General features: G+C 49.4%; 2 protein-coding genes and 1 long non-coding RNA gene across 4 annotated transcripts; 1 reads left to right on the forward strand and 2 right to left on the reverse strand.

The window, feature by feature from the left end:
- Positions 1-261: 261 nt before the first annotated feature.
- Positions 262-2,499, reverse strand: LOC138240717 (uncharacterized). 2 transcript variants are annotated; one of them, XM_069191911.1, is made up of 2 exons: positions 2,282-2,499; positions 262-1,948 (listed from the first exon to the last, which is right to left on the reverse strand). In XM_069191911.1, the coding sequence occupies exon 2, from the start codon at positions 1,933-1,935 to the stop codon at positions 778-780; it is 1,158 nt and encodes a 385-aa protein (XP_069048012.1). In that variant the 5' UTR covers positions 1,936-1,948; positions 2,282-2,499; the 3' UTR covers positions 262-777. The 2 variants fall into 2 exon arrangements, with proteins under 2 accessions (XP_069048012.1, XP_069048011.1); XM_069191910.1 differs by having other exon boundaries at positions 2,189-2,321.
- A 2,029-nt stretch (positions 2,500-4,528) lies between these two features.
- LOC138240743 (uncharacterized) lies at positions 4,529-6,506 on the reverse strand. Its single transcript, XR_011189987.1, has 2 exons — positions 6,131-6,506; positions 4,529-5,890 (listed from the first exon to the last, which is right to left on the reverse strand). It is a non-coding gene; the product is annotated as an uncharacterized lncRNA (long non-coding RNA).
- A 1,312-nt stretch (positions 6,507-7,818) lies between these two features.
- Positions 7,819-22,272, forward strand: LOC138240684 (uncharacterized). The gene is made up of 3 exons (XM_069191757.1): positions 7,819-9,099; positions 12,045-20,436; positions 21,104-22,272. Exons 2-3 carry the CDS (start codon positions 12,099-12,101, stop codon positions 21,115-21,117), a joined length of 8,352 nt encoding a protein of 2,783 aa, XP_069047858.1. The 5' UTR covers positions 7,819-9,099; positions 12,045-12,098; the 3' UTR covers positions 21,118-22,272.
- Positions 22,273-27,778: the final 5,506 nt, after the last annotated feature.

Below are 27,778 nucleotides of genomic sequence, written 5' to 3' on the forward strand. Positions count from 1 at the left end.
TTTCAGTCGAATGGAGCTGTGGGCTGACACCAGACCCAGCATCTGGGTTGAAGTGCTGATGCTCCTCAGCTTTTATTGGTCACCCTGAAGGCCACACCTGCGTTAGCAAAGCCCCGTGTCCAATCAGATCGCTGCATTTCAAATCTCCCCCTTTCCCCGCCCCTCTATACAATTTCCAGATACAGTGTCTCGCATGAGGAATGTGTCTTTTCGCAGACCCCAGCCTGCTCTCCATGAGACACACAGACACAGACACACAGATAGGGAGAGAGCCTTTAAAATGTTTATTTATGATCATGCAAAGAGAACTGGCTCGTTCGGACAGAAAACATTTTAAAGACAAAATGAGTCACCTCCTGTCCTGACTGGAGGAGCTCACCCAGCTGTGTCTGGAGAGAAGCCAGGGTATCGGCTTCAACCACACACCTGGGCAGCTTGTTCCACACCCCCACCCTCCTCTGTGTACAGAAGAGCCTCCTGTCCTGACTGGAGGAGCTCACCCAGCTGTGTCTGGAGAGAAGCCAGGGTATCGGCTTCAACCACGGGGCTGGGCAGCTTGTTCCCCACCCCCACCACCCTCTGTGTACAGAAGAGCCTCCTGTCCTGACTGGAGGAGCTCACCCAGCTGTGTCTGGAGAGAAGCCGGGGTATCGGCTTCAACAACCTGCCAACCTCACGACCGCGAGTCTTTAAACCTGTATGATTTCAAGAGTCCAAAGAGGCTGCAGTAAATCAGAAGAGGGGTAGAGGATCGATCTTCGATGGCCGCATCGCGTCTTAATCACAGTGCGCCTGTCTCATGCCCAAGACAGCCCCTCCGCCGAGCACACACCCCGCGACCTTGCAAGCGCGCACCCTCTCGGGAATGACGGCGCCATCGATCAAGTCGGTGGGGACCGCGCCCATGGCTTCGCAGTATCGGACGCAGTTGTCGCACCTGGCCACCGCCACGGGCCTGTTCAGGACCTTGTCCATCCTGACGGACACGGCCCGCGTCCGGCCCGCCGGGACGCCGGGGTTTTCGTCGTAGAGCTGCTGGTAGGCGTGGTGCTCCGCGCACGCCTGGGGACTCCTGCCCAGGGGCTGCTGGGCGTCGGGCACCCTCCTCTGGAGCTGCGTCGGGCGGGTCAGGCGTGCCTGATCCGGCGCCACCACCTTGCGGACCTGTCTGTTGTGGCCAACGTACGTCTCCCCGGTCTGGGCGTCGGTGACCTGCGTCATCACGTGCGGCTTCCTGCCCAGGTCCCGGCTCCGATGGATCTCGTTCATCTTTTCCGAGAGGTCGGTCACTTCCCTCGCGGCCTGCCTCCCGATCTTGTTTCCCAGCCTGCCTTTCTCGATCTTGTACTCGATCTTTCTCCCTAACCCCTCGCCGGCCGCGTACCCCCCCACGGCGTCCAGGGCGACCCCCCCCACCAGGTCCACGTAGGCCCCCCCATCTTTCGGATTGTCCACGATGCGACCGATGTTTCCCACCAGACCGTAGGGCTTGAACTCGTCGTGTACAGCGCTGTCGACGACGGTGATGATATCGTCCATCAACGTTCCTGCTGCTGCCCCTGCTAGTGCCGCCCCAGCGGGGCCCCCTACCAGGAAACCCCCCACCCCCCCCGCCACCACTGCAGAAGAGTGGGACGCTGCCTTCATGGCGCTGTCGCCCCCTTCCTGGTCTCCACAGGCGTAGTGAATCGCTCCCTTAACGTGACCCACGACCGGCACAGAGTCGGCCATGCTGCTGACCCCCATCGCAAACTGGAGCTGAGTTTCTCTGGCTCCTTCTAAATCCCCAGAGAGGGCCTGGACGACCGATGTTCCCTGGGAGACCACCGGACACAGCTTCAGGAAATTCTCCTGCGTCTTCCGAGCCCCTTCGCTGTCTCCTGAAGCCCACTGGACAACGGATTTAACCTGCGACAGGAGAGGGATCGCATCCATCTTCAGGGGCAGCCTGCAACACAGTACATTATCACTGCACTGAGAGAGAGAGGGGTTAATACACACTGACACTGAGAGAGAGAGGGGTTAATACAGACACACTGACTGGACACTCCAGTACATTAACACTGCACTGAGAGAGAGAGGGGTTCATACAGACACACTGACTGGACACTCCAGTACATTAACACTGCACTGAGAGAGAGGCATCATCAGACTTCCCCAGTTAAAACTGAATACCCTGACTTCATACCCAGTGGCTTCGAGCGGGTGTCGGTGTCTCGTCGTCTCGTCAGTACCGGGGAGAGAGAGAGGCGGCGGTGCGTGTCGGGTGCTTCCTGCTTACCGGTTGTGAATGAAGACCCGTCTGTGTGGAAGAACCAGGCGTCTCTGAACTGGATCCGGGCAGCTGTGGCCTGATCAGCTGCTCATTCCAAAACGGAAAGTAAGCGGACACCTCCCCCGGGGGGCGAGTTTAACCCTTCACTAGTAAACTCTTCAGCACTAAACTCTGTACTGTCCCTCTCTTCAATATTAAACCCTTCACTAGTAAACTCTTCAGCACTAAACTCTGTACTGTCCCTCTCTTCAATATTAAACCCTTCACTAGTAAACTCTTCAGCACTAAACTCTGTACTGTCCCTCTCTTCAATATTAAACCCTTCACTAGTAAACTCTTCAGCACTAAACCCTGTACTGTCCCTCTCTTCAATATTAAACCCTTCACTAGTAAACTCTTCAGCACTAAACTCTGTACTGTCCCTCTCTTCAATATTAAACCCTTCACTAGTAAACTCCTCAGCACTGAACTCTGTACTGTCCCTCTCTTCAATATTAAACCCTTCACTAGTAAACTCTTCAGCACTAAACTCTGTACTGTCCCTCTCTTCAATATTAAACCCTTCACTAGTAAACTCTTCAGCACTAAACTCTGTACTGTCCCTCTCTTCAATATTAAACCCTTCACTAGTAAACTCTTCACATTTCTTTATGTTGAAAACATTTTAACTTTGTGTTTAATGCGTCTTGAAGTTAGAGTGCAGGGCAGGTCTACATGGAAATCAAGATCACTGTTCTTATCTGTCTTGAAAATATCCTCTCTGAGCAGCAGAGGCCTGGTTTCAGGTAAATAGAAAGTGAAGGTATTTTCTCTGAAAGTAAACAGCTGGCACAGTGCCAACGGGGGAGTTTCCAGGCTGTAGGGGCACAAGCATAAATCACTGCAGAAATGCAATGACAGAGGATGACCGCAGCTGAACTGGAGAGGGAGGAACGATTTCAGACAGCAGCAGGGTGTCACTGGTGTAGTGAAGGAGTCCCGGCGCAAATCCAGTGAAGGAGACACACACAGGGTGTTCTTCTCAGAGTCCAGAATCACATCGGTGTTACAGAGGGGTTTATAATCCCAGTCCAGGGACTAGTTAACTCTTCAGCACTAAAGTCTGTACTAAACACCCTCTGTACTGTCCCTCTCTTCAATATTAAACCCTTCACTAGTAAACTCTTCAGCACTAAACTCTGTACTGTCCCTCTCTTCAATATTAAACCCTTCACTAGTAAACTCTTCAGCACTAAACTCTGTACTGTCCCTCTCTTCAATATTAAACCCTTCACTAGTAAACTCTTCAGCACTAAACTCTGTACTGTCCCTCTCTTCAATATTAAACCCTTCACTAGTAAACTCTTCAGCACTAAACACACACCCCAAGAGAGGCTTACACTATGTCGTCCTCTAAATCGAAATTTAAATGGGTTCGAGCCCATGCAGGGAGGCACGAAGTAGGGTGGGGGCGGCGAGGGCACCAGCCCTAGAACCCCAATCCGTTACAGTAACACAAGGACAGACAATGAAATGTGGGCTATTTCCAAGTCGCAATTCTGAGATACTAAAGTCGCAATGCTGAGATATAAAGTCGGAATTCCGAGATACCATAGCTCGTTTTTTTTTTTACTCTCTGGCGGAAACGGGCTTCCATACGGAGCTAATCTACTGGCTCTGGATCCCAAATCTACTGCCAGTCTGAGAGCTTTGATCTCAGCAGTCAAGACCTCCCTCACCTTGGTTTTTACTGCTCTCGTGTGGTGCGGTGTCTAAGCTGATCGCCTGCATTAAACTCCAATTAAGACCTGCTCTCCGTTCCTGCAGGACAATGAAGTCGTGTTTCAGTGTGGACTGTTTCCCGTCCTGAAGAAAGGCCTTTGACGAATTCGCCTCTTCGAAGACGGTTCACCGAAGGTATGAATGTTTATGTGCCCAGTAAAATCAACGACGTGTCCACAGCCAAACACAATTCAGAAGCTCCAGCTGATACTTTGCCAGTTAAACCCGGGGTTTCAGTCGAATGGAGCTGTGGGCTGACACCAGACCCAGCATCTGGGTTGAAGTGCTGATGCTCCTCAGCTTTTATTGGTCACCCTGAAGGCCACACCTGCGTTAGCAAAGCCCCGTGTCCAATCAGATCGCTGCATTTCAAATCTCCCCCTTTCCCCGCCCCTCTATACAATTTCCAGATACAGTGTCTCGCATGAGGAATGTGTCTTTTCGCAGACCCCAGCCTGCTCTCCATGAGACACACAGACACAGACACACAGATAGGGAGAGAGCCTTTAAAATGTTTATTTATGATCATGCAAAGAGAACTGGCTCGTTCGGACAGAAAACATTTTAAAGACAAAATGAGTCACCTCCTGTCCCGACTGGAGGAGCTCACCCAGCTGGGTCTGGAGAGAAGCCAGGGTATCGGCTTCAACCACAGGGCTGGGCAGCTTGTTCCACACCCCCACCACCCTCTGTGTACAGGAGAGCCTCCTGTCCTGACTGGAGGAGCTCACCCAGCTGTGTCTGGAGAGAAGCCAGGGTATCGGCTTCAACCACAGGGCTGGGCAGCCTGTTCCCCACCCCCCTCTGTGTACAGAAGAGCCTCCTGTCCTGACTGGAGGATCTCGTCCAGCTGCGTCATCACGTGCGGCTTCCTGCCCAGGTCCTGGCTCCGATGGATCTCGTTCATCTTTCCCGAGAGGTCGGTCACTTCCCTCATGGCCTGCCTCCCGATCTTGTTTCCCAGCCTGCCTTTCTCGATCTCGTACTCGATCGTTTTCTCTGTAACCTCTCGGGACAAGTACCCCCCGACAGCGTCCAGGGCGACCCCCCCCCCCCACCAGATCCACGTGTCCCGGATGTCTGGAGGGACGAACCGTGGAGAGGCAGGAGAGTGGAAAAAGACCCAGATGTGTAGCAGGGGAAAGGGGATTAGCAGTTCAGGAGTCGTATAGAAACCTGTGCCCTCAGGCAGCGGACGTGGGGCGACTTGGGTGCTAGGCGGGTCTCAGGACATCCGAACGTCAACGCTGAGCGAAGCAGAATAAGTGACCTGGAAATATACAGCCCCAGAGAGAGAGAGACACCGGAAGGACAGCAAAGTAGGGACAGGAGTGTGACACCACATAGGCCTCCTCATCTTCCGGGTTGTCCACGATACGAGCCATGTTTCCCACCACACCGTAGGGCTTGAACTAGTCATCAATGCCAGAGACAATCCTGTCCATCGCTGTTCCTGCTGCTGTCCCTACTTCTACCGCCCTAGTGGAGCCCCCTACCAGGAACCCCCCCACCCCCCCAGCTACCACTGCAGTAGAGCGGGACGCTGCCTTCATGGCGCTGTCACCCCCTTCCTCGTCTCCACAGGCGTAGTGAATCGCTCCCTTAACGTGACCCACGACCGGCACAGAGTCGACCATGCTGCTGACCCCCATCGCAAACTGGAGCTGAGTTTCTCTGGCTCCTTCTAAATCCCCAGAGAGGGCCTGGACGGCCGATGTTCCCTGGGAGACCACCGGACACAGCTTCAGGAAATTCTCCTGCGTCTTCCGAGCCCCTTCGCTGTCTCCTGAAACCCACTGGGCAAAGGATTTAACCTGCGAAAGGAGAGGAATCCCATCCATCTTCAGGGGCAGCCTGCAACACAGTACATTATCACTGCACTGAGAGAGAGAGGGGTTAATAGACACTGACACTGAGAGAGAGCGGGGTTAATACAGACACACTGACTGGACACTCCAGTACATGAACACTGCACTGAGAGAGAGAGGGGTTAATACAGACACACTGACTGGACACTCCAGTACATTAACACTGCACTGAGAGAGAGGCATCATCAGACTTCCCCAGTTAAAACTGAATACCCTGACTTCATACCCAGTGGCTTCGAGCGGGTGTCGGTGTCTCGTCGTCTCGTCAGTACCGGGGAGAGAGAGAGGCGGCGGTGCGTGTCGGGTGCTTCCTGCTTACCGGTTGTGAATGAAGACCCGTCTGTGTGGAAGAACCAGGCGTCTCTGAACTGGACCCCGGCAGTACTGGCTCACTTTATAGGGCCGGTTGGAAGACCCCTCCCCCGGGCAACCACCCCCCCCTTTTCTTTAGTGTGAAAAAATGGGCATTAATTAGAAGTGTTTAAACGACCTTTGGAATCTGGCCCCGGCCCCCTCTGTACCACCGACTTCAAGATAAGAAAGGTTAAAGAACAAGAATACGTGATGAATTTCTGAAGGGGGGCTATTTCACGAAGCCAGATTACTCGAAACTCCTCAGTATTAAATTCTATACTGTCACACTCTTCAATATTAAACCCTTCACCAGTAAAATCTCCAGTACTAAACTCTGTACTGTCCCTCTCTTCAATATTAAACCCTTCACTAGTAAACTCTTCAGCACTGAACTCTGTACTGTCCCTCTCTTCAATATTAAACCCTTCACTAGTAAACTCTTCAGCACTGAACCCTGTACTGTCCCTCTCTTCAATATTTCACTAGGAAACTCTTCAGTACTTCAATACTCTTCAGTGAAATCTTCAGTGCTAAATTAAAGGGTGCGGATTGCTGGCTTGCAGGGAGATCGCCCTGTGTTGTGGGTTTGGATTCCGGGGACAGACAGTCTGGGGTGAAACAGCGCCCCAACATGGAGGTCATAGGGCTCAGAGGCTGGGGGACAGAGCTCTGACCCCTGCTGAGGGCATCTGATCACAAAGGACCCCCCACTGCCAGAGACAGCATCATACTGGTGAAACTCATCTCCTCCCTCCTGACTGTGACCCCAGACAGCTGAGAGCAACTGGAGCAGCTCTGAGACCTGTGCTCCTGATACAAATTCACTCACATGCATCAGTGTTTACTTTCTTGTAATAAAGTGACAGACACATTTCTTTATGTTGAATACATTTTAACTTTGTGTTTAATGCGTCTTGAAGTTAGAGTGCAGGGCAGGTCTACATGGAAATCAAGATCACTGTTCTTATCTGTCTTGAAAATATCCTCTCTGAGCAGCAGAGGCCTGGTTTCAGGTAAATAGAAAGTGAAGGTATTTTCTCTGAAAGTAAACAGCTGGCACAGTGCCAACGGGGGAGTTCCCAGGCTGTAGGGGCACAAGCATAAATCACTGCAGAAATGCAATGACAGAGGATGACCGCAGCTGAACTGGAGAGGGAGGAACGATTTCAGACAGCAGCAGGGTGTCACTGGTGTAGTGAAGGAGTCCCGGCGCAGTCCAGTGAAGGAGAGACACACAGGGTGTTCTTCTCAGAGTCCAGAATCTCATCAGTGTTACAGAGGGGTTTATAATCCCAGTCCAGGGACTAGTTAACTCTTCAGCACTAAACTCTGTACTAAACACCCTCTTTACTGTCCCTCTCTTCAATATTAAACCCTTCACTAGTAAACTCTTCAGCACTAAACTCTGTACTGTCCCTCTCTTCAATATTAAACCCTTCACTAGTAAACTATTCAGCACTAAACTCTGTACTGTCCCTCTCTTCAATATTAAACCCTTCACTAGTAAACTCTTCAGCACTGAACCCTGTACTGTCCCTCTCTTCAATATTAAACCCTTCACTAGTAAACTCTTCAGCACTAAACTCTGTACTAAACACACACCACAGGAGAGCTCCACATCCGAAACCTTGTGTTTTCCCTCTTCAGTTTTTCAGCAGTTTTCCCTCTTCTGTTTTCAGCAATGGACTAGAGCGTTACTTGTCCCTTTGCAGTCTACGCCTGCTGACGCAGCCCCCTCCAGGAACTACTTCAGCCCATCTCGGCTGGGACCAACCAAGTCCAGGATCTCTACCCACCTCCTGCTCCTTGACAGGTGTCGTCGTTGTACTGTCACTCCTCAGGGATCTCGTCTGAGATTAGGCACTCAGCTCCGTACTGTCACTCTCTTCAATACAGTATGTTCTGCCCTGCGACTGCCCCGAACGGGGGTTCAAGAGTCTGCTTACGGGCCGGTGGCCATTCTTGATGATGTCGCCCCGCCTTTCAGCTACAGCAGATCTTCGTTTTCATTTCCCCTCAAGGCCAGTTCAGGAGCAGCGATCCCAGGTCCGAGTCAGATGTCTACACTCTCCAGGTGCACGGGTATTACCAGCATGGTTTCCACCTCTGGGATTGAATGTTAGTTAGTTCTTGCCTGCCCAGAACACCCCTTAGCAGCTAGTGCAGCAGGGTATCCTGCACTTTTTAAAGGAGGTTAGACCACCCTGTGTAATGCCCTGCCTGCCTGATGTACGCTCCCTTTTCACAGACAGTAACCGCGCAGATCTCCTTCTTCAGTTGAACCCACGTTGCCAGTCTGCTCAAACCCGTCTCCATTCATCTCAGATCGAGGCTCCTAGCACCTACAGAACTGTCTGAATGCTGCCCAAACAGGAGGTGGGATTCGGGACAATGAGGGGATTGTCCCGGGAGATGCACAGTGGGTCTGCTCTTCATCCCCTGTCGGAAACAAGCACTGGGTTTTGAATTTGGGGTGACGAATTGTCAGGTCCCAGTCCTCTGTAATCCCTGGTAGCATAGTTTAAATAAATGTCCCCCTTTTAGCTATTTAAGATATCATATAATCACTGCACTACATTAATAGGCAGCTGGGCGATAACCGTACCGGCATCAGTATTTCTCGGAAATCAGGCTTCTGCTGCTTGGTCAACAGACGTGTATCAAGCCAATGACCTTGTTACCTGTGAGAGTATAAAAAGAGTGTTGTACTGCGACTGCTGTTAATCTCTTTTCTTGTAGGGCTCTAAAGAAGCCAGACGGCTGATTGCAGTGCAGTGCAGTTTGGAGGCGGCTGGCCAGGAATCCCTCTGAGGCCGAGACCCTGGCCGACACACAGAGCAGGTAGGCCATGTTCTGACTGAACAGCTCCTCGGTGAGATACAGCATGTGTCCCACTGACAGACACACTTCGCTGGGCTTTAGCACTGAAGACATTTTACACCGGAGGAGCCCAAGGATCACTATTACAGTGACTATTACATTCAATATAATTGTGATAAAATTGAATTAATTATTCAAACCAATCACAATTCTTATTGAAATTATGATTACATATATAATTTAGTTATTACTACATTTATTGTTACGAATGTGAATGTAATATTTAACATACTGTGATTGAGATGATGGACTATGACTATGTTAATATTGAGATTAAAGTCAGTATATTTATTTTATTATTAGAGAGAGTTTTTATTATCACCATGGGGCAGTTTGTTAAAGAAAGTACAATTGTCCAGTGACTGGGAATGAAACCAGGACCTCTAGCATGGCAGAAAGGAATTCTACCACTAAACTGCCAGTCTGTATCACACACACAGAGGACCTGAAGGAGAAAGGGTCTCTGTAAGGCTCACACACTATTACATACACACAACATCACACACTATTCAACACACAGTATTACACACACAGAGGACCTGAAGGAGAAAAGGTCTCTGTAAGGCTCACACACTATTACATACACACAGCATCACACACTATTCAACACACAGTATCACACACACAGAGGACCTGAAGGAGAAAAGGTCTCTGTAAGGCTCACACACTATTACATACACACAGCATCACACACTATTCAACACACAGTATTAGACCCATACAGTATTACACACAGAGTACATTAGAGAGGTATTGTGTGTCTCTGTACGACACTCAATATCCCACACACACAACATCATATACACTGTTACACGTACACAACTTGAATTTGTAAGGTGCCAGAAATGTCATTTCTAACTTCATATATTTAGTGCCATGAGCTAAATTAAAAACTACAAGTTAGTGGTGGGTTTATACAACCAGACTTTTCATTTTCCATTACACTTCAAACAAACATTATTATGATATATATATATATTATACTGTATATAAACAACAAATAATAAAAATTACTGATGTTATAATTGCTTTCAGAGGAAGTGAAACCTAATGAACCAGAAATGTTTCAAAATAAAACAGTATGGATAAAACCAGGACTGGAGTAGTGTACTGGAGTGTCCAGTCAGTGTGTCTGTATTAACCCCTCTCTCTCTCTCTCAGTGCAGTGTTAATGTACTGGAGTGTCCATCAGTGTGTCTGTATTAACCCCCCTCTCTCTCGCAGTGCAATGTTAATGGACTGGAGTGTCCAGTCAGTGTGTCTGTATTAACCCCTCTCTCTCTCAGTGCAGTGTTAATGTACTGGAGTGTCCAGTCAGTGTGTCTGTATTAACCCCTCTCTCTCTCAGTGCAGTGTTAATGTACTGGAGTGTCCATCAGTGTGTCTGTATTAACCCCTCTCTCTCTCAGTGCAGTGTTAATGTACTGGAGTGTCCAGTCAGTGTGTCTGTATGAACCCCTCTCTCTCTCAGTGCAGTGTTAATGTACTGGAGTGTCCAGTCAGTGTGTGTGTGTGAACCCCCCTCTCTCTCGCAGTGCAGTGTTAATGTACTGGAGTGTCCAGTCAGTGTGTCTGTATGAACCCCTCTCTCTCTCAGTGCAGTGTTAATGGACTGGAGTGTCCAGTCAGTGTGTCTGTATTAACCCCTCTCTCTCTCAGTGCAGTGTTAATGTACTGGAGTGTCCAGTCAGTGTGTCTGTATTAACCCCTCTCTCTCTCAGTGCAGTGTTAATGTACTGGAGTGTCCAGTCAGTGTGTCTGCATGAACCCCTCTCTCTCTCAGTGCAGTGTTAATGTACTGGAGTGTCCAGTCAGTGTGTCTGTATGAACCCCTCTCTCTCGCAGTGCAGTGTTAATGTACTGGAGTGTCCAGTCAGTGTGTCTGTATGAACCCCTCTCTCTCTCAGTGCAGTGTTAATGGACTGGAGTGTCCAGTCAGTGTGTCTGTATTAACCCCTCTCTCTCTCAGTGCAGTGTTCATGTACTGGAGTGTCCAGTCAGTGTGTCTGTATTAACCCCTCTCTCTCTCTTAGTGCAGTGCTAATGTACTGGAGTGTAGCTATTATGCTATTGTGAATGGAAAGTGAATATTTAAGACCGATACAAAAAAATAATAAAAAAGTCAATATAGTATACATATTTTTACATTTTCTTAAGAGTAAGAGCTTATTTAAGATATTCCAAAAAATATATATATATATTAGACATAGTGGCTTTAGAAACCTAAGATATTTATAAGCAAATTAAGCGGGGTTAGAGGAGTCATTTGAATGTAAGCTGCATTAATAACCAGGCCTGCGCTGAACATCCACCCAAAGCACTACTTCTGTGACAAACCACACCTTTCTCACAGACCCCCTGCTAAACTCTGACGCGGCGGGGTGGGTCGTTTTTAAAAAGACCGCGCGAGAGTGGACATGAAAGCAGACACTGCTGATGGTAGCGTTTCGGGAAGCCCTCTCACAGTTTTCAATGAAAAGGGTGAGACAACAGGATGCCAAACAGACCAATAGTGAAACAGAGGCCTGGGTGAGATGCATTATCACAGTGAGTCTGCGCTGCTCATCCACAGAATACTTGCTCTTTGCGTATGTCATGTCATTTATGAGGTTATTCAAGCAACGCATGAAGCAAATATGATGTCATTTTTACTTTACTGAATGCAAGCAGCTTAAAAAAAATCAACAGTTAAAAGTCGACACCCCAGTAAAAGTCAAATGGGACTGCGCATGTTAAATATTCTGAATCTCTATTCTCAATAACAGCTTAAATACTTCAGGAGGGAGCTTGACTGTTCTGTTATTCTCAAGTGAACAATACAAAGTCAATTTAAACAGCATGAATTCATTAAAACATGATGGGTGATTTCCGTTTTGAATCTTGCCCCTGCTGCTTGTGTCTTCCAGGTGCTGCCCCTCCTTCCCAGCTAAAACTCAACCAGTCACAGGCCAGCTCACAAAATGGGAGGCCATACGTCTTTACCTTGTTCCACATGTCAAACAGATATTTATTACGCCTCCAAGCCATTTGACTCTGTTTTCAAGGCGCATGGTCAATTATTACCTGATAGTCTACATGCAGAAATAGATGATTGGCTTAAATCAGGCAAGTGTGGAAGGTGTTATGAAAGGTACTTGAGAGACAAGGAGAGAGACAAGGAAATGAGGGAGCAGGAGGAGAGGAGAAATATGGCAGAGGAGAGAAGAAAGCATGCAGAGGAGAGGAGAAAGATGGCAGAGGAGAGGAGAAAGCATGCAGAGAAAGAGAGACAGTGGGAGGAGGAAAAGAAACAGATGGTGAGGAGAAGGCTAGAGGGGACTCGAGAGGAGACAGACAGGAGGTGTGCTCAGGAGAGACGGAGGAGAGCAGAGGAGATCCAGCAACGTCATGGTCAAGTGGTGAGAGAGATGTTTCAGGGACGGCGAGAAACCCTGAACGCTGGTGATTCAGATTCAGACAAAGGGCTTCTGAACATCCTGTCCAGACAACTTGGAATCCCTGAGGCCGAGATCGATCTCAGGAAACTGTCCCCCCAGCAGGTCCTCTCTCTGTCCCTCAGTCTCCAGGAGCTGCTGTTTGATGACTGGGTCGACCACACCCCACTAGAAGACACCCTGCTTCACACCCAGGTCCTGATCACAGAGCTGTGCGTGATAGTGCTGGACACCAGTGAGGATGGCTCGCTGGAGACTGCTGCTGACCAGCTACAGCTCATAGTGGAGACACTGGTCAAGGTAGTGAGAGAGGGAGAGGGACAGTGTCTGTACTTCACACAGGCCCTGTTCTTGACTTACACTCAGCTCCTGGAAACCTGCACTGAGACCCAGCTCACCACACTCTCCATCGCTGTGGCGTGGACCCAGGGGGACATTTCCACCGAGCAGCTCTTCCTCCTGAAGGTCCTGGAGCTGCTGCTCAGAGCCATGGAGGAGAGGAACGGGACAGCTGTGACAGGAGAGGTGAGGGGTGAGGAGGAGAAGTGTCTGGAGCTGATCCTGGACGCTCTGGTTCAGACATCTGAAGGAGGTGCCTTCTGCAGGCTGACAGCCTCGCTCCTGGGACTCCTGGGAACTGGCCGCTGGACTTGTACAGAGGTGCTCAGACTGTTAGACACACTTGTTCAGAAACCGTTGTCCCCCGAGGATCTGCTGAGGATCACCGACCTGGTGAAAGGGAATGACCTTTCACCTTTCTGGACAGGCAGCGAGGGCTGCTCTCTGGACTCTTTGCTGGAATCTGAACACCCCGATACTGAATTTCGCAAGACCTTTGAGGAGAAGCTTCGGAGAGAAGGTGATAGGATACTGGAGTCTCATGTTTCACGACTGCGAGAGTCAGGATGCATCGATGCTGCGACTGCAGAAGTAGTGAAAGGCGTGGTGGGTGCCACCCAGAGGGAATTTGAGGACAATCTAAATGAAATCGAAGACAATGAGAATGAAGCTAAATTGCTCCACAGTGTTTTTAAAGGGTCCCTTAAAGGAATCAGGATGGAGGCAGCCGAGCTGGAGAGAGTCCTGTCAGCCCTGAGCAGAGCTGTGTTCCAGACCCAGGGCTACTGGCCCACAGTGGCTCAACTGGTCAGCTGGTGTGTGCTGGCAGTCTCTGGCACGGACAGACCACATGCTGTCATACCTCTACAGATCGACCCCTGTGTGGTGGCCATGTACGCAGCACTGAAGGTCCTACAGGGTGAGAGGGTGGGTGTGGTGCTGCGATCTGCCTCCTCACAGGACCACAGACCCCAGAACTGGACTAGTTTCTTCCAGCTGTTTGGAATCACGGTCAATATGAGCTGTGAGGAGGTGCTAGATGAAGATTTCCAAGATGACATTGTCTATGGCACTGTGGAGACTTCTTTCATGAGATTCCTTCAGCAGGGTCCAGATGTGAAAACGACAGGGTCTTCACCTCAGCCTCGACACTTTATACTAGACCAGGATGTGTCTAAGCAGGACCTCCAATTCCGCAGGATGTCCACAGGCTCAGAGCTCATGAAGAACATGGCTACCATTCTGACAACTCTGCTGCAGCCCAGCGTAAACTCAACAGAGAGAAAAACTCCAAACTTAAATCTCATTATGACTGTCTTCCACACTTTCTCAGTCCTGGATCACAGCTGCAGCTCAAGCACATGTAAAGAAAGGCTTACTGGAGTCTGCCTAGAACTGTCACACAGGGAAATTACAAAGGACGAGATATATGTCCTGAGGTTTCTGGAAACTGTCTGTAACCTGGAAGACAAACAGCACTCCACACTGATAGCTAGACAGTGTTTTGACCTACTGACTACCTATGCAATAACCTTCTGTCCTGGGGAGGACTGGAAAACGTGTCTCTGGAAACTCCTTGACCTGGTGAGACAAGGACTTTGGACACCAGCAGAGATCACAGACTTCTTTTATTGTCTGGTAAAGAAATTCAGAGAAGAAAAATGTACAACAGACATAGCTGATGTAAAAATTCACAGTCAATATGATAATGACAACAGAAATGTAAATTTAAGCTCTCAGTTCAGTAAAGCAAATAATGCTGCTAATGCTCAGAATAAGAGAGACATAGCCTGGGAATTCAGTGATGACTTTTGTGAACCAAATGACAGGAACACCAAGACGGAGAGCAAAACTGTCCTCAGCAGAGAAAGTCAGCGCGGTGGTGTTCTCATCTCAATCATGAAAGTGTTACAAATGGTGGAAATGCATCGTGTGTCTCCCAGCTTCAGGGACAGACACAACTACACCCTAACCCAGCTGCTGGACATAGGGTGTCATGGCCATGGCCTCCTGTTCACTCTGAAGGACTATCTGACAACCAAAGGAGAGAAGAACCTGGAAGAAGTACTGCAAGAAATTCAGGAGACGGGAGAGACAGAGACGACCACAATTAAAAAGGTGAGGGACATTGTAACCTCTGTCCAAGAACAGATTAAAAATTCTCTGAAGGAAACTGCTCAGCAAAAAAAAACATATTTTGAAATGTTCAAACAGAAAGTTGACAGGTTGAAAAAATTATTCTGGAAGAAATCTTTCCATGGTTTCAATAGAGGCTGCCTGACAGGCCACAGTCTGGGCACGGAGGAGCTGCAGACAGCCCTGGTCGTCCTGTGCTCAGCTGTGTATGAGACCCAGGGCTGGTGGCCCAGAGCCACTCAGATGGTCAGCTGGTGTCTGCTGGCTCTGTCGGCATCAGGGAAACTACTGGAGCTGGGCACTGGAGAGGGGAAGTCCTGTGTGGTGGCCATGTTCACAGCCTACAGGGTACTGAGAGGGGAGAGTGTGGACGTCCTGTCCAGCTCTCCTATCCTGGCCCAGAGTGACGCACAGGAGTGGAGGACGTTTTATGGATTGTTTGGCATCGCCATCGATAGCAACACCGACAAAACCACGGACAAGAGCAGGAAGGAGTGCTACCAGTGCGACGTGGTCTACGGCATAGCAGACAGCTTTGCGGCAGACTGCCTGCGCCAGAGTTTCGAGACGAAAGACATTCGGCCCAGACGGCAGTTCCAGTGCGCCATCGTGGACGAGGTGGACTCACTCCCGCTGGACAAGGGGGTGCAAATGACCTACCTGTCCACAGACATGGCTCCCATGCAGCACCTCAACATTGTCTTGGCCATGATCTGGAGCATCGTCAGCCAACACGGCTTTGTGGCCACGGAGAATGGGCCGATGGTCCGAGGGCCTGTCCTGCCTTTCAACAGAGCTCTGTTTGACTCCATAGACATGGAAGGAGTGGAACCAGCTGACATTCTGCAGATGGCAGAAGAAGAGGGTCTGATTCAAAAGGGTTTTACCAGCAGCTATGACAAACTTGAGACGACTGAGACATCATCCGAGGATCCAAATATAGGAATCCTTAAAGAAAAGCTAAGGACTGTGTCCCAGGACGACATGGTCCAGATATTCCAGATAGCCCATGAATACTTCCCATACCGTTTCACCACCTATACCCAGGATAAGACCAGGATCCTGTGTCTCTGCTCCCACGGGAATACTTCTGAAGGTGAAGATCTACCTGAGGTCTCCTTTTTGCTTCTGGAGGAGGGTCTCTGCTGTGGGCTGTACGACAAAGAGGAGCCCCTCTGGGAAGCTGTGGAGGAGAACGTTAGAAACCACTTGTTCTTCACTTCTGGCCAGACGGTAGAAAAGCAAGAACAGAAAACCTGTGTCCCAGGCTTCTTGCGAGAGCTAGTGGAGAAGAAGCTCAGTGTGTGGGTCCAGAACGCTTTCCTGGCCCTTAAGGTACAGGAGGGCCAGGAGTACATCGTGGAGGACAGCCGTGTCCTTCCGGTGGATTTCGGCTCCACGGGTGTTGTGGAAAAGAACAAGAAATGGGGGAACGGCCTGCAGCAGTTCCTGGAGATGAAGCACCAGACCACACTGAGCTGCATGTCCCTCGTCACCAACTTCCTGTCCAATGTAGCCTTCTTCAGGAAGTATGAAGGCCAGATCTTTGGGACAACAGGGACTCTGGGAACACAGGAGGAGACCGAGCTGCTGAGGAAGCTCTATCCTGGCCTCTCCACCTGCAGGATTCCCCCCTTCAATGGGAAGAAGCTGTACGAGGTGGAGGGAGTAATTGAGAAAGATGTGGATGAATGGAGGAGGAAGATATGCTCTTCTGTTCTGCAGCAGACTAAGCCTGCCGCCCCCTGCACAGCAGGACGGGCTGCACTAGTGATCTGTGAGACAATCAAACAAGCAGAGGACATCCACAGAGCTCTCTCTGAACAACTGAAGGAGGAAGAGGGAAAAGAGCACCTAAAGCTCTATGTCAACAGCAACACGGATAACTCCAGCATCACGGACAAGGCTCTTCGGCCTGGAGATGTGATTGTGGCCACTAACCTGGCTGGCCGAGGCACAGACCTCAAGGTCACAGACGAGGTGAATGAGGCTGGAGGGCTGTTTGTAGTTCTCACTTTCCTCCCACAAAACGCCAGAGTGGAGTTGCAGGCATTCGGCCGCACGGCGAGGAAGGGCAACCCTGGATCGGCCCAGCTCCTCCTCTGCTTGGCTCATCTTCGGGAGCCAGTGAAATCGGCCCCAACGCTGCAGCAAGCCAGGGAGGCCCGAAACCAGCTGGCCAGAGACCGGGTGTCTCGTGTGCTACAGGATGACATCCCTGAGCTCTCACTGCGGGAGGAGCTCTTCTCCGAGTACTGCGAGCACCTGCAGGACATCTACAGCAGCTTCCCCGAGTCCAAGAGCCGCAGGGTGATGGTGGCTGTGCTGAATGAGTACTGGGGGATATGGCTGCTGAACAAGACAGAGGAAATGTCAGCTCCGGACATGTCAGCTCTGGACCGGCTCAGAAGAGACCTGAGAGAGAAAATGGAAGAAGCAGAACAAAAATGCCAAACCAACCAGTCTCCTTCTTCCAGCATCTACCAGTACATCAAGTTCGGGAACAAGCTGCTCTATAAGAAAAAGTGGGAAGAGAGCTCTGAGCTCTTCAGTAAAGCCATAGAGCTGGACAGCTCCTGGGCTGCCATCGCCCTCTATAAACGTGCCTACTGTACTTTGAAGAAACAAGACCAAGATTACTTTAGAAGGGCGAAAGAAGACTTGGAGAAAGCCCTGCACTCTGTGGAGCTCTTTACAGAGCAGTGTCTTACAACCCTGCAGCTGGTGAAACTCTCTGAGAAAGACTCTGGACAGAGCACCACTGCGTTCCAGAGACAGACACAGGTCAGGATTCAGGTGCTCAGCAATGTTCGCATAAATATCAAAGAAGCAATGGAGAAACTGACAGAAATAGAACAGAAAAAGAAAGACATTCTTATAGAAGAGAGCTCCATCTTCTCCCTGGTGAAGGATCCAGAGTCTGACGTCCATGAGGTGCTGTACCGGGTCTACCAGCTGGGCCTGGAGCTGGTCTTCTCTGTGAAGGAGAAGCCCCGGTTCTGCTGGGAAGGACTGATAGTCTTTCTTCTAGGAGTGGCACAGATTGCACTTGGTACTGTTCTGATTTTGACGACTACCGGAATCCTGCTTACTGTGGGTTCTGCTCTGATTAGTGAGGGGATATCAGACTGCATTACTGGAACTACAGCCATGGTGACAGGCGAGTTCAGCTGGACCTCCTGGATTATTGGCAAAGCAGTATCCCTGGCCGTGTCACTCGTTGGCTATGGACTCGGAAAGCTGCTTTCCAAGGGTATGTCAGCCTGCAAGGCGGGGGTTCGGGGCTTGAACAAGCTGAAGTCCCTGCCCAAGGTCATCTCCAGGCAGTGTAAAGGAGGCATGACGGGAATCATGAAGGAAAATCTGAAAAATGCACTGAAGTATGCTGGAAAGGAGGTTGTGCAGCAAACTATAATGTGTGGTGTGAGCAAAGCAGAAGAAATAGCAATTGATCAGATATGTGGCCAAATAAGACATCACATCCGAGATAAAGTATTCGAAACAGTTGAGAACAATATAGCCAGTGACCCACTAGGCCCCCTGGTGGACAGTGTGGTGGTCTCACATATCACTGAAAATGAAGATCTCGGACTCCTCCTGGCTGATGAAGAGAACAGGAGAGAGTTACTGGGCATTTTCCAGACAGCGTGCGGGACAGTGCTTGAGTCACACTGCTCTGGGCTGGGCTGGCAACAGCAGCTGAACACCTCCATTCACAACATCGTGAAAAAAGCCAAGCACGGGAACAATGCGACAGCGAACAGTGTCCTGACTCTAATTCAGGTTGCTCACATGGCCACTCTCTGTGGAGACGCAGTTCCTTTAGCGATGGACCTCTGCAGGGAATTCGACAGCCAATATTGTGAGGAACTTGAGAAAACTTGGAAAAGGTTGAAGAAGAAAGTGGAGCAAAAAGGGCTCTCCGGTGGTGATAAAGCCAATCTGGTTTCTTTTAAAGAGGAGATAACCAAGATGATCTCTTCGGCGCTGGGCGACGCTATTTTTCAGATAGTTCACCAGAAATTCTCCAGCCACATGGTCAGTCTCGCCCAAGAACAGATTAACGGAAAGATTGGCCAATTGGTCAGCAGTACTCTGAAGACAAGCAGAACCCGAGAGAAGCTGGAAGCGGGCCTGCACACCAGCTACATCGCCAGTGCCCCAGAGTCACACAGACATGCCACAGAAGAGGACTTGATTGGCGTGACCGCCTATGCTATGAAAATGACACAGCGCACTGCTGATGGTCCAAGTAACAGCGCTGAGAGCAACAGCCTGGCCACACTGCTGGAAGCCAAGCTCCTGGCTGAGAGCAGCAGCAAGACTGTGGTCATTTACACTGAGAACAGTAGAGGAAAGCGCAGCAAGATGACTGTGGTGCATCCGAATAAATCCACAGAGGGCACCGTGGAGCTGCTCTACCACCCCAAGAGTGACCGCTGCCCCAACGGCCACTACGAGGCCCTGATCAACGGCCGGGTGGTGGAAGTGAGCGGACAGAGGAACAACTGCCTTTATGAGGCGTTCGCTCGCAGCCACCAGCCGACCGCTTCTTCAGACACCATCTCCTCTGTGGCTGCCGGGCTGCGGGAGAAGGCAGTCCAGATGAGCCTGAGTGATCCAGGAAAGTGGGCCCCGCTCATCAAACGCAAGGAGAGAGTTCTGAACATCCGAGGGGGCGGCTGGTTCATGGCTGAGGGAGGTGGTGAATATGTCAAGGAGACACAGGAGGAGCTTGAGAAACACACTGGTCGGGTTGGCAAATACAAAGATAATCAGAATTACCTTCATGAGAACGGAATAGGCAAGTTCATGAATGCTGACCACCAGCCTGCCGTTGACAGCGTCGTTGAGGCCTATTTTAAGAATCCTGAAAGTCCGCTGGTCAAAGGCTTGATTCACATGTGGACTGATGGGAAATACCAACTGAATAACCCCCCAGACAAAAATAAATTTAGGAGTCAGATGCATTCCCATGGAAGGAATCTGCCCACTGTCCTTGTGCTCAGAGATCTACACAGAGCCTTCCCAACAACCTGCAGTAAAGAGTTCAGACAAGCAGTGGCAGAATACATCAGCAAGGATGATGTGGAAGGCTTTCTGAAAATGGCTATACTGGGTGCTGCCCCGAATTCTATCTATGGGAAGAGTGGAAATGGACAGAATACAAATTTGGGAAATCAAAGAGTTTCTATCTATACAAACAAATTTCAACAGGCATCTCTGCAAGTAATAGAGGTTTATAGACAAAAGCTTCAAGAAAGCAATTTCATGGATAGTAATCAATTAGAAAAAAGTTTTGAAAGGGCAGAGCATTGGGTTAACAACAAACAGTACAATGACCAATCGTCATGTTCAACAGACCCAGAAAATTCTGAACAAGAGAAAGGTAAGTCCCTGCCATTCTTTAATGGTGTCTAAGTTATGCACTGAAATATCTTTTGTACACAACCATATACTGCGCTCCTTAGAGGTTTACAGGACTTTTGTGAAGCCTAAGCGAACACAGCAACACGTTATGATTTAAAAATGTTCTGAAATCATGTTTAATTTCAAATCAAACTGAATTGTTAACACATTACTATGATGTTCCATTGACTGAAGTGTACAAGTCCTGCAATGGCTCCCGGTTCAGGCTGTAGTCTATTATGTAGGATGTCGTTAAGGGTCTCTGACTTGTGTAAGTGTATAGAGATACAATCCTGACTTGAGCCCAGCGTTTCCAGGAGCCAAGAGTTCTGATAAATTTGTCAGACGGAAGAAATTTTGAATATCTTCTTTATTCAGAAATAACAGACTGGAGGTTCAGTAGCTCAGGTAAAGGCAGCTGAAGTTGTGGCACCCAAAGACTTCTACTGAGCCACTGCCAGTTACAATGTGAGAATTAATGCCAGGCTTTGCTTTTCACAGTTCTCACGGATGAGTCCTTATACTAAGAGAGCATCAGACATTCCTTGCACTTATTTACTTCTCATGAAGTCCCGTTATCAATGGACCTGTTCGAGGCAACACTCTGGCTGTCACAACTGATCATTCCTTTTTAATTATTCTTCCAGGCACACAACAATAAATGAACAAGGACACCATCTGGGTAAGTGTTACTGGTGCTCGTGTGCCTACATGGAGGGTATTGGGCTGGTAGTGAAACTCAACGCAGGTCATCAAGGAATTTGATAAGAGAGCACTGCCCTTTCTCCATTTTTCCTGGTGCTAGACATCGCCGAGTCCACTAACGTATACAACACTATTATAGATTATGTGTAAAAAAAAACAAACATTTTATTTAAGTTGAAGGCCTCCTGTTATTTGTAATCGACTATTAAAAATGCATTATTTTGAAAATATCATACCCCGCACAAAGTTCAACTTGAACCCCAGTTTAAGACTTTCACTGATTTAATTTTAAAAAAATTAAGTCAATTAATACCTTACGATCCTCAGAGACATTGTGTGTCCTTGCTGACAGAGTGAAGGTATAATTGTAAAGTTTACCTTAGTATACCTAGGGGAGTTGTAAGTTAATGTCAGTACAGAAACACACAACGTAAGGTCATGTGAAGAGCACAGAGAGACATCAAGGAAGGAGTACAACAACAAGAAGAGGACAAGAACAGAGAGAAGAGTTGGAACTTGAAGCTTGTGCCAGGCGAGAGCCCCTACTTCGTGATCATCCAAACAAAACCTGACCAGAGCTCAGTATCTGAACCTCGCTAGGGAGAGCGTGCTTTTCTGTGTTTTTTTGGGAACGTGTTTTTTTTGGGGTAAAAGATAAATCAGTTAAGGACGTCTTTCCTGCTTAGGGTGCATTTCTGGACTAGGGAGACAGGCTCCCAGTTATTTTGTAGTATTCGGGGAGCAGAGAGATTTAACTGCGGGTTGTATCGCATTTATTTAGAAAGGCATCTTCTCCCTTATTCGGCCTCTGGTAGAAGTCTGGGGGGTTTTCTGGGTGATGAGAATGTTAAGCCCCTGAAACGCCTTGTTTGTACAGTTTGTAAGCGTGGAAACTTGCACGTTTTGTTGTGCATTGTGCAGTTTCGTGAGTCTCGTCATTGTGGTAAACACGCTTATCACAATCCAGTTGTGCCTGGATTCTCGGTCAATCCCTGATTTTCACTCATTTTGTAACCCCCGCCATTTGTAACAATATTTATATTTTGCATTCAATAAGCTGGTACAACAAAATTTTAAGTAATGAATGGCGACTTAAGATTACTTACTAGTAACTTGTAAATCGAAGAAGCCTCCACAACCGAAACGTTGCGTTTTTTCTTCTCTTTTCAGCCGGGAATAAACCTGTTACATGTTCTTCTTATAAATTAGCCCAGTTTGTTTTTTTTTCTTTTGCACGTGTCATTTTGTTATTGAAGTTCCATCTTTCGGCTATTTTATCACAAAGACCAATCCTTTCCCCCCCGGACCCGTGTTAATAAAGAAGACACCAGGAGGAGCAGGGTTATTTTGAACATTATCAGAGGACAGTTAAGAAAAACCGTCTTTCTAGATCCTACATCCTAAATAGTAAACTCATTATATGTGTAGGTGTAACACGAAATTCTGCGTACAGCGATAGCAGTTTTCTAAACTGAAAAGTGTAAATAGCAGTATTTCGTGTAAGAATAAAAAAAAGGCTCCGCTATTTTTTGTGGAAATGTCACACGTGTATAATCAGGACCCTTGTCTTCACACGGCAATACGTCCATTTTAGCCGAGTTTGATCGACACACAGGTAATAACGAACGACGCCTCTGCGACCCCACTCACCTCCCCGACACGGAAGCCCGCTCCTCTGCCTGTCCGTCCGCGAACACCCCCCCTCAGTTTCCCGATGTTTCATTATTATTATTATTATTATTATTATTTGGACAAGTGACACAAGAAAAGGTTCGTAAATGTCGTTTCACGATCCCGCGAGCCCAACCCCCGGCTGTTTGGGCGCGAAACGGAAGTGAGGCAACAAAAAAAAAAACCGGACTTGACGGCAGGGCGGGAGTTGCCACGGCAACGGGCGGCGCCGGTCGTTTCTTGGTTATGGCCACGAACAGGGCGAGAATATCGTCCATTGACGTTAAATAACATAAAACATTGTGTGTGTGTATATATATATACACATTATAAGAACAGTCAGGGGGTACTTAACTTATTCGCATAAACAGATTAGCACAGCCGAACAACACGCCAACGGTTCGTTTACCTTTCTTAGTTTTAACATAAAATTCAATTTCTATGTTAAACGGGATTATATTCGGAGTGGACGTCGTCCCTTTCATTTTACGGATACGGTACCTCCCCATAATCAGTCAATAGATGTATTATCAATATAACCCTTTTCCGGTCCACGTCCGGGCGCGTAAAATACAGAACGGTGTCAAACCCATTCAAAAGAAAACCCGAGTATTTAAAGATCTTGATAAGAAACGTTACAAGCCCCTCCGAAACATTCTGGCTTGAACACATCGAGAAGACAAACGACACATAGTGTGGTTTCTTTATTCATGCTACAAAACACACACTGATCACCTAGCTTGATTTTAAAGGCACCGTTTGTCAGTACGGGGCTGCAGGCGGGTTTCAGCGGGGGGGGGTCCTTGCAGGTGGTCTTAAGGCCGGCAGCTATATTTCACCGCGGGGTGAACCCTACTTAGTGTTTTTTTCGGCGAAAGTTTGTAAAAATAAATACGGGCGACTATATTGGTGTCCCCGTTTGTCATCGCTCCGCGTCGTCTGCTGAGCGGCTCCATTTGTGCGTGTGACACAAGGATTGGTGAGGTTACGGGAGGATTTCAGGTGGTAGGAGTTGCGTCGCCATACGTAGGCTGCAAAGGAACAAGTAACAGGTTTATTCCCTGCTGAAAAGAGAAGGAAACACAACGTTTCTGCTGTGGAGCCTTCTTCGGGTGTTCCACAGCCGAAACGTTGTGTTCTCCTTCTCTTTTTCAGCAGGGAATAAACCTATTACTCGTTCTGTTATAGGAAGATTACTTTCTATTCGCCAGTAGTCAGAATTATGCGCGGATAGAGGCGTAGTTAGACGTTAGACAGTAATTTGGGTCAATGTCGCCATCTCCTGGGCACTCTGAAGAACGGATTTCCTGGGCATGTCCTACAGCGCACACAAGACGACAGGACACTGCCGCACGTAACCTGATGAGAAAATGAATACGAACAAATACGAGCAAGACAGTAAGAGAAAAGGAGACCACAGACGATCCCAAAGTTATGCACAACACAGTACAGGAAATACAGGACAGGAAAGAGAATCCCTCAGTGATAAACACACACAACAGGACAGGAGACACAGTGAGAGAGCTCACCATCAGCTCTTCCGGGAGTTTTGACCTGGCAGTGAAGGCACTGAGGGAGAAGGCACTCAGGGCTTTCTACGCAATAAGAAGGAGGCTCTTCAACATCAACCCACCAACAAGAATCTGGCTCCAAATATTTGAAAGTGTAATCCAACCCATTGCCCTATACGGCAGTGAAGTTTGGGGTCCCCTCACAGACCAGGATTACACCCAATGGGACAAACACCCCACAGAAACTCTGCACATGGAGATCTGTAGAATTATCCTCCGTGTGCAGAGAAAAACTCCTAACAACGGGTGCAGGGCCGAATTAGGCCAGTACCCACTATAGATAAACATACAGAAAAGAATATTAAAGTATTGGCTACACCAAAAAAACAGCGACCAAAATTCCTACCACCACAAAGCCCTGCTGAGCCAAGAGCTGAGCCCAAAACAGAGCCCCCTGAGCCAGCTGGTCCTGAGGCTCACCGACCTGAGCCACACCGACACTAACCAGCCTCAGGACAGCACTGCTAGAGCACCACAACCCAGACTCAACCACATCACAGCACAGATCAAACAGCAATATCTCACACACTGGGACACACACACACAAACACAACATAAACTGGAATGCTACAGAACCTTAAACAGACAATACACACTAGCTGAATACTTGACCAAAATAAAAAATAACAAACAGAAACAGACCCTGACGAAGTACAGGCTCAGTGACCACAACCTGGCCATAGAAACTGGGCGACACAGGCAGACCTGGCTGCCCAGAGAGGACAGGCTGTGCTCCCACTGCCAGCGGGGAGAAATAGAGACAGAGGTGCACTTCCTACTGCACTGTGACAGATACTCTGGGATTAGAGAAACATTCTTCCCGAAATTCAGAAATCTAATCCCAGAGTTCCCACACCTGCCAAAACCACAACAGGTCCCAATCCTACTGGGAGAGGGAGGAGGGAACTCAGTTGAACTGGCAGCCCAGTATGTGATCTCCTGTCACAGCCTGAGGAACAGTGAGTCCGTCTCCCAATAATGCTCCAGCCGCCTACAGTATATGTCGATATTTTATAATATGTCTTTGTTGTAAATGTCTGTAACATGTCTGTAGATTTTATTTTACTTCTATTTTTTGTTTTGTTCAATGTTAATTTTATTATTTTTATTTGCTTTGGCAACACTGATTGTACCCATCGGTCATGCTAATAAAGCACCTGGAATTGAACTGAATTGAATTGATAAACGCACACAACAGGACAGGAGACACAGTGAGAGAGAGGAGGTCACAGAGTGATAAACACTGAGACAGGGAGACAGACTGGAGCTCACGTCTTGGTAAAACTGTTAGCAAGTGTCCACGGAGCGCACACCGCGCACTGAAAGGAATCCAGACAGGCTGAAAAATCAAAGGGTCATTTATTTTTTTCCATTTTTTCTTTACAAGTTCACTGGCTTAATCCCACTAGAATTCCAGCTCCCCAGAACAAACCTATAGACCGTATTTACACAGCGAGGGCTGACCAAGGCACGCCCCTGTGCTGGGCGTTTCTTTCCTTGGCGTCTCGTGAGGAGAGAACCGTCTCCACAGGGTGTCCGATGGAGACGCCGGCGGGGCCGAGGGTCACACCCGGGCAGCCAGGGGGCGAGCACCGGGCCGGGCCGGCTGGCGCTGAGCCCAGACCTGCATCGCGCTGCCCCCAAAAAATAAACAAAACAAAACCGCAAGAGGCCCATCGGACACCGCGGAGGAAAGGGGTCTCCTACCAAGTCCCGAAAGACAGGAAGAAGGAAAACTTATTTACAAGTACGCACGCACACACGCAGAGCAGCTCAGTCCCTTCTCCTAAACCCCAACCACACGACGGCGAACCCGAGACCGGAGACTTGCAGGGCCAGAGGGACAGAGAGAGGGGAACGGAACAGGAGCGCGCTGGCCGGAGCCGGAGATCTGCACCCGTGCCGACGCAAGCCCCGAGCCGAACTCGTCCGGGAACTGCCCCGCGACCAGCAGGGGGCGCTGCGAGCAGGAGACCACCCTGGCACAGGTCAGGAGACTCCACGCTGGTCCTTCACGGGGGGGGGGGGAGGGGGAGGACACAGACACACGGGCCCGCTCCAAAAAGACCCGGGTTCGAGAGAGCACGCTCCAAGGTGGAACCGCAGAGGGCAGAGCAGGAGGCCACAGGCATGGAGATGCCCCACGTCTCGGGACTGTCCTAGGCAGGGCCGAAGACGAGCTCGCGGCCAGCTCGCTCAGAGCCTTAGCGCCCCCCCTCTCTGACCTGCCAGGACAGGTGCTCCGAGTCGCACGTCTATCGCTGTTACAGGCGAACGGAGCAGCGATCTGATGGACCGACAGTCAGAAGTGACCTCTCCGGATTTTCTCCAGAGCAGCTGGGAACCTGTAACAGGGAGGAGTCTCTCTCTCTCTGAGCCTGGCACCTGTGTGTCTTCAGCTGGTAGGAGCAGGTGAGGTGTCTCTCTCTCTAGCTCTGAGCCTGGCACCAGTGTGTCTTCAGCTGGTAGGAGTAGGTGAGGTGTCTCTCTCTCTAGCTCTGAGCCTGGCACCAGTGTGTCTTCAGCTGGTAGGAGTAGGTGAGGTGTCTCTCTCTCTAGCTCTGAACCTGGCACCAGTGTGTCCAGCTGGTAGGAGTAGGTGAGGTGTCTCTCTCTCTAGCTCTGAGCCTGGCACCAGTGTGTCTTCAGCTGGTAGGAGCAGGTGAGGTGTCTCTCTCTCTAGCTCTAGCTCTGAGCCTGGCACCAGTGTGTCTTCAGCTGGTAGGAGTAGGTGAGGTGTCTCTCTCTCTAGCTCTGAGCCTGGCACCAGTGTGTCTTCAGCTGGTAGGAGTAGGTGAGGTGTCTCTCTCTCTCTAGCTCTGAGCCTGGCACCAGTGTGTCTTCAGCTGGTAGGAGTAGGTGAGGTGTCTCTCTCTCTAGCTCTGAGCCTGGCACCGGTGTGTCTTCAGCTGGTAGGAGTAGGTGAGGTGTCTCTCTCTCTAGCTCTGAACCTGGCACCGGTGTGTCTTCAGCTGGTAGGAGTAGGTGAGGTGTCTCTCTCTCTAGCTCTGAGCCTGGCACCGGTGTGTCTTCAGCTGGTAGGAGTAGGTGAAGCGTCTCTCTCTCTAGCTCTGAGCCTGGCACCGGTGTGTCTTCAGCTGGTAGGAGTAGGTGAGGTGTCTCTCTCTCTAGCTCTGAGCCTGGCACCGGTGTGTCTTCAGCTGGTAGGAGTAGGTGAGGTGTCTCTCTCTCTAGCTCTGAGCCTGGCACCGGTGTGTCTTCAGCTGGTAGGAGTAGGTGAGGTGTCTCTCTCTCTCTAGCTCTGAGCCTGGCACCAGTGTGTCTTCAGCTGGTAGGAGTAGGTGAGGTGTCTCTCTCTCTAGCTCTGAGCCTGGCACCAGTGTGTCTTCAGCTGGTAGGAGTAGGTGAGGTGTC

This window comes from Lepisosteus oculatus, chromosome 7 (genome assembly GCF_040954835.1).
Source record: "Lepisosteus oculatus isolate fLepOcu1 chromosome 7, fLepOcu1.hap2, whole genome shotgun sequence".
Classification (NCBI taxonomy): Eukaryota; Metazoa; Chordata; class Actinopteri; order Semionotiformes; family Lepisosteidae; genus Lepisosteus; species Lepisosteus oculatus.

Coding starts and splice junctions, on each gene's coding strand:
- LOC138240717 (XM_069191911.1), bottom strand. CDS start 1,935: ATGGATGCGATCCCTCTCCTGTCGCAGGTTAAATCCGTTGTCCAGTGG.
- LOC138240684 (XM_069191757.1), top strand. CDS start 12,099: ATGGGAGGCCATACGTCTTTACCTTGTTCCACATGTCAAACAGATATT.